The sequence below is a fragment of the Aptenodytes patagonicus genome, chromosome 8 (assembly GCF_965638725.1).
Source record: "Aptenodytes patagonicus chromosome 8, bAptPat1.pri.cur, whole genome shotgun sequence".
NCBI classification, from domain to species: Eukaryota; Metazoa; Chordata; class Aves; order Sphenisciformes; family Spheniscidae; genus Aptenodytes; species Aptenodytes patagonicus.
The window spans coordinates 11,149,717-11,159,615 of record NC_134956.1 but is presented as its reverse complement, the minus strand read 5'-3'; the positions used below and the strand labels follow the sequence as shown (position 1 = coordinate 11,159,615).

Genomic DNA, 9,899 nt, shown 5'->3' with positions numbered 1-9,899 from the left:
AGGCTTATGGGGATGCTGAACAGGGCAGCAGGGACACCCTGACGGGCAGGGGCTCGGACAGGCTGGGCCAGCCTCTGCGCCCTTTGCAGAAGGTGCACAGCAGCACTGGTGTCCCCAGCAGTGCTAAACCCCCGACCAGCACACAGACACCACGCTTTGCCCACAGGAGGAGAAATAAAGCTTCAGCATTATTTTCAGGCACCAAGCAAAGCCCCAGGGCAACCTCATGCCCCACAGGTTCTCTCCCCCACGAAGCACCCCATGAGTCACGCTGCCCTTCAAGCCCAGAATAGACCTGCTCTGCCAGAGCAGAAGGGGATGTGGGCTCACCCGCAGTGTCTCCCTGCAGCCCTCCCAGAGAGGCACAGGAAATGTCAGAGATCCTCTCAGTCCATCTCTGCCAGCAAAAACAAAGCTGCGGGTGCCCCACGAGGCGGCTAGGGCTGCAGCCGAAAGGAAGCGGCTGCGCCTGAGGGGAGAGGAGGGACCCCCCCATCACTGCCAGACCCTCGTGGCCCCGCTGTCCCATGGGGAACATAAGCAGGCATATGATATGGGGACACATTCCTCCCCATCCATCCCCCAGGACCTTCCTGGGAGTGGAAAGATGACAGAGGGCTGAATCGCTGCTTCAGAGGTAGCAATGCACCAGCCACAGCCCCCGTGCACCCAGCACAGGCTGTCAGCAAATCTTGGCTGACGGACCCTCAGGAGGAGCAGGCAGGGCCTGGGCAGCACCTACTTACTGCTCTAAGCTCTTGCCCAAGCTGGCTTTAGGCCTTCATTGCCTGCAGCCTCATCGCCTGCCTCTTCTCCCCTGGGAGCAGGGAGAGGCTGAGGAGGGGCTTTATTAGGGAATGTCCCGCAGGTGCTGCTCAGCTGGAGGTGGTGTCCCTCACCCAGCATCATTCAGAGTAGGGGCAAAAACCCAGCCCGGGTTGGTTTCACTGGCAGCTTCACCCCCTCTTGTGCAAGACCATGACAGCCCTGAACTGGCACGGTTTGCGAGCCTGCATCGAACGGGTTTTATGGCGTGACAAGGAGCAAAGAGTACCTGCACAGAAAGTGAAGTAAACAGAGATAAAGTGGTGCAAGAAAGGAGCGTGAGCTCCCCGTGTCCCCCCAGCAGGTCGCCTCCCTGCTGCCTGTCCCTGCAGAGGGTGGCTCTGCCTGTCTTGCTGATAATGCCTGAGGTAGAGGGGAAAGGGGAGGCTGATAAGTGAGCAGTCTTGGGGACAAACGTGGCATCGACAAAGGTGGGTCCCTGTGGTTCAGGGTTAAAGCCCTCACAGGCACCACAACAAACATTTGCTTTTTGATGCCAGGGTAGCCAAAGCGAGCCTGGTTTGCGGGGGAGTTCTGGGTTTTGATGACTCTGACCCCGAGGCTGCAGCTGCCGTTGCAAGCCCTTGGCTCATGCTGCACTTTTAGCAAGGTCAGGTGGGAGATTTACAACCCCTAAAGCTGCCGCTTTCCATCCCTCTTTATTAGTTTCCTCCAGAGCCTGTCCTGCCCGAGGCTGGCTCATTAGAGACCCAGCGGAGAGAAAGCACCGTACAACCACTGTTATTTCGGAGGGTCGCATGCCTGCTCCCCAAGTAGCTGTGTTCATTAGCAAGCGCCAGGACAGCATGGCAGCACACCCCTCGCTAGCAACAATTGCTCCAAATCCTTGTCTAGCCAAAATGGATTTGTGGTGCCTGTTCCCATGCTCACAGCATGCACCCTGGAGAGCCACAGCTGCCTCCCCAGCAAGACTGGGATCTCGCTGCGGTCTGCTGTGCTGCATTTTTGGTAGCCCCCCATGCACTGTGTTTTGTGTCAGCTCCATCTGACCCTGTTTAGTTGATTTAGACAGGGTCAGGAGCCATGCACTGGTGCTTCTGAATGTGGATCTGCACGGGCGGCCGTGCAGGCAGGGCAGCGGGGTGCAAGCAGCCTTAATGGCTGTTCTCAGGAAAAGGAGAGAGGATGTGAAAGCACCCTGTAAGCACAGGGATAAAAATCCAAGATGCTTGAAGACACCATTTAGCCTGACTTCTCATTATACCTCCTGCCATTATACCCGATGAGGGGCCGACAAATGCATCTCCAGCCGAGGGCTGGCACACGGCAGACGAGGAAGGGAGGGCAGGGGGATGGTTTCCCTGCAAAAGCCACCTCAGCTGCAGTATCTTCACTCGAGGGTCGTCTTGGCCAAACTCATGTGTCCCCTTCCACCATGCGGCACGAGACAGACCTGCATGCACCTTGGGTCACCAGCCCGAGACTGCTGTGCTGGGGACACTTGGCCGGGAGTCTGGGGGGCAGCGCTGGGGGCATCACATACCTTCTCCAAGGCTGGGCCACGGTGGCTGAGCCAGCAGGCCCTGTTAACTGTGGGCAAATGAATGTGGCCATCCTGCAGCAACCGTCCCGCAGCAGGGCATGTCACAGCTCTGGGCGAAGGGAGAAGTGAAGTGGGTAAAAGCACGTGGCCTGGAGCACTGGAAGGTTTATCACTTTCTCACAGCACGACTTTCCCACCGAGGCAAAAGCAGAACAAAACATGGACATGGTCAAAACCTCTGTGTCCAGGGTGTCCCACCACCATTTCTTTTCACTGGGGTTTCTCGTGTCCACCACCGGTGCCCTCCAGAAACCCCTCTCTCCCCACCACTGCTTCCCAGAGCCTTTCACCATCCGCCCATCCAGCTCCTGGTCCTGCAGGCTCTTAACCTCTCACCTGGAGTGGGCCAGGGAGCCTGGTCCTGGCCCGGCACTGCCTGGGGTGGTCCCAGCTGGTGCCCAGGCATGGCAGGCATCCCACAGTGGGTGCCTCCCTGCTGGGCTCTGGCAGAGCGGTTGATCCTCCAGAATGGAGAGGTCGGCTCAGAAGAGCTGGTTTTCCCCCAGGGCAGAAGTTCAAATTCTCCGTGCTGCTTCATGCTGGGAGATGGAAGTGAGGGAAAGGAGGAAACGGTAATTCCTGTTCATGTTCGTGATCGACACAGCTGACTGCTCAGTTTGACCTCCCAACTGGCCACAGAGGGACGGATGCACAAACACACACACACATATATATTTATAGCCACACTCGCAGCGACTCATTTTGTCCAAGTCCCTGAAGATGTTGCTCTTCATCTTGCTTTCGCTCTTCAATTTCAACCCATCTCTGAGCCTAAAAATCTGCTCCTTCAACGTGAGGTCTTTTGGAGAAACAAAAATAGCCAGACCTGAAGTTGTCGATGCCGTGGTAAAGGTATGTTCGTTTGCCTGGATGAGACAGACATTGAGCCGTCCAAGGATTTCTTAGCTACATGATCTTGCACTTTATTTATTTTTCACAGTTGAATTTCAAGTAAAAAAAAAAAAAAAGAGTTAATAATTTAAATCATTTTATACTCTTAAGGTAAAAATCAGCCTGTGGTTGAGTAGGGTGTTTGCTGTTATTTTAGCCTGCATGGGAATACAACAGAAACAACATTTGCTGTTTCCTTTGGAAATGGAGTTAGGAAAGGAGGAAAACCTCTGTGCACAGTAAAATTAGTTTTCACTTTGAATCCACAGAGCTTTGTTTTGTGATACATTATTTACCTTGCTTATGTGCTAATTATTCTGAAATATTCTCGTCTAATTAAACGTATTCTCAGGACAGCAGAGAGTATCATATTAGAGTGTGGTACAAAATTGAAAAGCCTGATTGCTAATTTATGTAAATAAACCCTCAACATCAGGCTTCCTCTGCAGCAGCTGAAGATAACTCAGCTTTTTAAAAGAACCATGTTTTGGACTTAGAGCTTTTGCAACTCCCCTCTGAGATGCCACAGTAATGGAGGACATGGTGCTTGGTGTTAGCGGGATGGCCGCGTGTGCCAAACAGCAGCAGCGAGGAATGCCACTGTTTAGTTGGGCTTTAATCCTTTCGTTGCAAACAGCTGGAGGAGAGGGGTTTGCTGGAGTTCGCATTTCTGGATCATTCTTCCTATACTGTCAGCACTATGGACAATATATACTAAATTATGGGCAATATATTAATTTCTTACAAGTCTCAGGGGCAAAAAGGGGCTTTTTTCCATGAATATCACCTGCAAAGTTCAAAGAGCAACAAAACCGGGGGCAGAAGGAAGCCCCTGAGCATGCTGGGCTGCAGGGTGAGCCTGGCTTTCCCGTGGGGAATGCCAGCACCGGCAGTGGCAGCTGAGCCGGGCTGGGGCAGCCTCCCCCCTCTCCCCAGCACCCTGCGGCTCCTCTGCAGTGCTGCAGCCCACAGGTGGTGGGACCCTGTTTTCAGACTGGGGGTCACTTTGGGCTCTACAGGCTATTTCAGAGGGGTCTGCAACAGATGACTGGGAGAGGCGAATGCTGACAGCACACGCAGCTGTTGGAAGGCACCGCATAGCTATAGGACCTTAGGGGTATATACACCAGAAAAAGGGTGGAAACCATTGCAGTGGATTGATGATAGATGCAAACAGGCTCTCCTTGATGTCCCCCAAATCCTCCTGCCACATCCATCTGGCCACCCAGTGAGGTGGGATGCTTGTGCGCAGCACCGGTCCGAAGCAGAGGAGAAAACCTACGTGGCAAGGGGCAGGGAGGAGAGAAAAGCACGACTGACCATAGGTGGGGGGGGCCCAGGGGCAGAACCCCAGCAGTGGTAGGGGGAGAGCGGGCTCACAGCAGTGGCTCCCGCTGTCCCTTCACCTCCACACTTCCTCCTCAGGGGCAGGCACAGAAGTTTTTCAACAAACCCGAAACTGCTCTGCTCTCAAGTTCCCTCTCCCAGCTCCCATGCAGGCGTGAGGCAGCTCTGAAAGTAGAAGGGCTTTGCTCTGGCCTCTGCCCCCCTCCCACAACCCCAGGCTGGGCACCGCTTCTTCCACAAAGGACTTCCCCTGCACCAGTAACCACTTCTTTCTAACCTCTTTCTAATCCTCCAAAACCCACTGCGTGCAAACTTGCTTCTGCTCCTTCCCCTTGCAGATCATTTCTCGCTGTGACATCATGTTGCTGATGGAAATAAAGGAGAACAAGAACCGGGTTTGTCCTCTCCTGGTGGAGAAGCTCACCAGGTAGGCTGGCCACAGGCAAATAGGCAAATATTGGGAAAGATGCTTGACAAGAGCCCATGCTCTGCTCAGCACTGCTTTACTGGGGCGAAAGCTCAAGGTCTGAGCTCTGTCCCAGCCGTTGAGGAAGGACCAGGCTCTGGCAGCCTCGCTGAAGGCCAGGAACAAAGCCAGCTCCAGACCACTGTAGGACACATATTTTAAATCAAAATAACCAAGTTAGATCCAATTTGTTAAAGATAATTCTCAAAAGAAAAGAAAAGGGAGGGACAGGCCCTTGCCTGGCTAGCACCGGGCTGCTGCAGGGCAGCTGCCTTTCTGCAGGGTTAGGAATTGCTTTAGATTGGAGATTGCCTGCCTGGACTGACAGTCCAGAGGAAAGAGCAGCGTACGCCTGGCTGGACGTGAGGCTGAGCTGAAAGAGAGACAGAGGCTGTAATAAGCAGGGAGGATGTAGAGTGAAAGAGCCAGCGATGGAGCACAGGTCCAGACCACAGGTCCTGAGAAGATTTTTTTGTCTCTACCATCCGCCTCGGAGGTCAGGCAGGCAATGTCCCCTACCATTGGGCACAGGCAAAATTATCTCCTCCTTGGCCCTTCGTGAATGCAGAAATAAACTCAGGAAAACCACCTTCCTTCCAGTCAGCTGAAGGGGCCGAAGGAGGAATACAGCTGCGTGGTCAGCGAGAGGCTGGGAAGGAAGAGCTACAAGGAGCAGTATGCCTTCATCTACAGGTGAGTGAGCTCCCCTCACCAAGGAGCCAGCCCCTTACTCTGCCCTCCTGCGTTGCAACCCTGTAGAGACAGGCTGGACATGGTGGTGATGGCTTTGCTCCAAGGGAGCAGGAGAGGTGCAGGCTGTGTGGGTGGGATGGGCTGTGCCTGGGCATGGGGATCGTCCCAGGCACAGCCACCAGCCTGGCTGTATCCATCCCGGACTATGGCCCAGGGTCCGGGTCAGAGCACGGAGTCAGTGTTAGACACATCCCGGTGAGCCATGAGTGTGACATTCCCTATCCTGTTTATTCTGCTGCAGGCAACATCTGGTATCGGTGAAACAAACCTACCAGTACCCTGACACCCAGCCTGGCGACGAGGATGCCTTCTCCAGAGAGCCCTTTGCCATCTGGTTCCAGTCTCCAAAAACTGGTGAGATGTTTCAGAAACAAATTGTTCTCCCATTGGCAAGTCTCACGGAGCAAGACGGTGCCGGTTGGACCCAAGCACGTGGTGGGGGCAGGTGAAAGGGGCCACATCCTGACCCCACGCTGCATTTCCTGACAAGAGCAGCATTTGCCTTTTGGGCTGCTGCCTCCAGCATCGCCTGCAGCTTGGTGCACGCTGCAGCCCCGCAGCCAGCAGCCCCAGGAAAGCCTCTGCCGCCGCCACGGGCAGTGGTTTAGTGGATGCACTCCATGCAGGAGCAGCTATTGCCGTGGGTGTCAGAGCAGGGTTTGCCTGACACAGCACCTCACCAGCGTCGGCTGGGCAGCTGATGGAGAGCACTGTGCAATTACACAGCAAATGCCTCTCTCTGATCCACAGCCAGAACAGAAGCTGTTTCTTCTTCAGAAAAACCTTCTTGCTTCCAAGTCAATCTCTGTTTTTTTGTGATTCAGTGCGTGTTTAACCATTACATTTTTTCCTGTTCTTTTGCCTTGTTTTTAAGCTGTCAAAGAGTTTGCTACAATCCCTCTGCACACCACACCAGACACAGCAGTACGGGAGATTGATGAGCTCTATGATGTGTATTTAGATGTAAAACAGCGCTGGAAAATCGAGGTTAGCTGACACATCTACGTTACTAACAGCGGCTTTGGCACTGAGTCACCTGGCATGCTATTTGCAGCCTGATAACCTTAAAACTGTTGATAACAAGCCCCAGATTTTGAATGTCTCTGATGTATTTTTATTGAGTTCTCCACATTTTAATTGGTAAACTTGATCGCCCAGTAAAACTGCTGTTTTATCGGCATGCTTCAGTGGTGCACCCAGCAGAAAGGAGAAGCCCCACTGCACAAAATGAGTGCTTGTTATTTGAGCTGTATGGGCTATTGGGAGCATCTGTTGACCCTAAAAGTCCTTGCCGGTCTCCTTTTGAAGAGCTGTCCTCATGATTACTTTTGAAAACCCTCCTACCTTCCAGAACTTCATCTTCATGGGGGATTTTAATGCTGGATGTAGCTACGTTCCCCAAAAGCAGTGGAAGAACATCCGGCTGAGGACTTACTCCGAATTTGTCTGGCTAATCGGCGACAAAAATGACACGACTGTGAAGAGAAGCACAAGCTGCCCGTATGACAGGTAAGGGGTTTACTGCCAGATCATTCCCTGTTTATGACTTTCTGAGAAAAAAAAAAATATGGAAAGGTGTCAGTGGCTGTCAGATAAAGCAAATGTGCATGAGGCCTTCAAAGATAAAACAGTGTCCAGGGGAAATGAGATCTGAATACTTCTAGTCAGGAGCACAAAGCACATTGCAGGCTTGTTGGCAAGCAGTTTTGCACAAAGGGCAAGATTTCATGCAAGAACCAGCCATTGCTGTGGCTTAGGTGGAGATAAGTGACAGGCAATTACAACAGCACTTCTCGTCTGCAGAGCCCTGCAGATACCCACGTGGAAGGCGCTGTTGCCTCCTCCATGCTGGCTTTGCGCCATGGTTTTTGCTCTTGCATTCATAATTTGGATTGACAAATGCAAAATCCAGTCCTGCTCAGGAGGTGGGACGCCTCGCCTTCCCTGGGCACGTGGTGAGTTCTGTTGCTACCTGCAGCTCCCTCAGCAGGGACAATAAATACATCAGCGTATTAGAGCCCAGAATAAGTCAAGATTTAAACCTCTTGCAGAATGAGCTTCTGGATCAAAGCAGGACTTCACTGAGACTCCAGTCACTGGTGTCCTATGATTTTTGTATCCAAAGTACGGCTTTGAACTTTGCAGCACTGTTGGGGTGGGTTTAGATACAAGTCATTTAACGTTGGCTTCCAAAGCCAACACATGCCAAGGTATTTAGGTGGCTCACTCCCAAGAAAGCAATCAGCCAAACTCAGCAGAAAGCACGTGATGGCATCTCTAAGTAGGCAGCCTATGGGAAAGGACAAACCATACATAGCTGTGACTCCATCAAGGCCACCTCTCTGGCCACTGGCTTGGTGCAGCATTGCTGCCACTGGTCGGGCACCCCATAACAGCATCCCGTTCCCTTGCTCCTTGCAGGATCGTGGTCAGCGGGCAGAAGCTCATCCACGCCATCGTGCCACATGCTGTCAACATCTTTGATTTCCAGAAGGACTTTCAGATGACTGAGGAGCAGGTAGGCACAGCATGGCCTCTGCTGCAGTGGGGCAAGGGCTAACACGGGAGCGCAAAGCCAATGGTATCCAGGCAGTTTTGAACATGGTGGTCTCCATAAAACCGTTGCATTCTCCCAAAGTGATGCAATGCTTGCATTGCACCTCTCCACATCCACCACTGCACATCCACCTCTCTGCTGCTGCGGTGAAACCCTCTGGGGCAGGGTTTGGAAAGAGCACGGGTGGCCGGCTCCCAACCCCTCTGTGGCATTGTCTTGCAGGCACTGGGGGTGAGCGACCACTTCCCTGTAGAGTTTGAGTTAAAAACAAGAGGCGGCTTCTTCAACTGGCTGAAATCGCAGTTTTCAAAGAAGAGGAGACCGAGAAAGAGCCGCCACTTGAGCTCATGAGTGTGCTGAGTCCTCTCACGTGGCATGGAAATACATGGATGACAGCAGATCTTGTGGAAGACTAGTGTAGATATACTGACAGCAAGTGCAATATTTAGTGGAAAAAAAAACCCAAATATTTTGTTAAACTTCAAATATTTTGGGTAAGAAGGTGAATTAAAACTTCAGGTTATTTTCCTTATTGTACGTGAAAATAAATCAACTAGAAGCAGCACACTAGACTTATGTACTGATCCTAAATGTAAAGAGCTACTGCAAAGATAAAATACTTCTCTGTGCTTTATCTGTACGGACTGAAGGGCAGGGGTCTCCACGCATTCACGCGGGCTCTGGAGCTCTGCCATTCCTCTGCAGGGGCAGAGGGATTAAAAGGACCTTTCTGCTCGTGCATGTGTGTGTGGATGCTTCAGAGCCGCAACCAGTGGGGCACAGTTCTGTGCCTGGTGATTTGCAATGTAAAATGTTACTGAACTTAGAGTATTTGCTCAGCCTGGGTTTGAAACTGCTCACAGCATCAAGGGCTTGGGGGAAGACAGAAAGAAAAGCCAGAGGGACAGGCAGTGAGAGCCCCTTTTCCGCACTAACCCAACCAGGGAGCAGCAGGAACAGAGCACTGGTGGTTCCCACACCTGCCTGCCTGCCAGCTGCCATCACCCTGCCTGCAAACCGTGGGTGAGAAGTCCTGCTGATCCCAGGTGACAGCGCTGCCAACAGAGAGCATGAGTAAAATGTAAATTAAAATCTGATTTCAGCAACCTGATGTGGAAGTGAGCTGCATCTCCCCTCCAAAAAAACCTCCATGGTAGCCTAGAGTTCTCTGATGAACCAGACTTCAATGATGATTATTTAACATATTGGTGCAGCAATCTGTTTTCTCAGCTCAGCCCACAGGCTATATTTAGTGCAAACCAAACCCTGTCACACAGATGGCATCTGAAAAATGGGAATAATCCAACTGTTAGTAGAGGCCAATATTCATCTCCGTTCATCAACGACCCCCAGGTTGTCTGATGACGGGGCAGGGAGGGCTAGCAAACGATACACGCTTTTAGGGGAGGAACATAGTTTGGCCTTTGCGAAACTCACTGTCTGGGGAGAAGCAATTTGAGGAAAGAAACTAAATCGAGAGGAGATTATCCCAAGGG

At 52.1% G+C, this 9,899-nt stretch overlaps 1 protein-coding gene across 1 annotated transcript; it reads left to right on the top strand.

Annotated features, from left to right (window-relative positions):
- The first annotated feature begins 3,050 nt into the window (after positions 1-3,050).
- Positions 3,051-9,142, top strand: DNASE1L3 (deoxyribonuclease 1L3). Its single transcript, XM_076346347.1, has 8 exons — positions 3,051-3,241; positions 4,966-5,054; positions 5,694-5,786; positions 6,088-6,200; positions 6,721-6,833; positions 7,198-7,355; positions 8,268-8,364; positions 8,626-9,142. The coding sequence occupies exons 1-8, from the start codon at positions 3,110-3,112 to the stop codon at positions 8,752-8,754; spliced, it is 924 nt and encodes a 307-aa protein (XP_076202462.1). The 5' UTR covers positions 3,051-3,109; the 3' UTR covers positions 8,755-9,142.
- Positions 9,143-9,899: the final 757 nt, after the last annotated feature.

Excerpts from the sequence above, each read along its gene's own strand:
- DNASE1L3 (XM_076346347.1), top strand. The coding sequence starts at position 3,110 with ATGTTGCTCTTCATCTTGCTTTCGCTCTTCAATTTCAACCCATCTCTG. Across the intron at positions 3,242-4,965 it reads TTGTCGATGCCGTGGTAAAG|ATCATTTCTCGCTGTGACAT; the intron begins GTATGTTCGTTT and ends TTCCCCTTGCAG. Across the intron at positions 8,365-8,625 it reads TTCAGATGACTGAGGAGCAG|GCACTGGGGGTGAGCGACCA; the intron begins GTAGGCACAGCA and ends ATTGTCTTGCAG.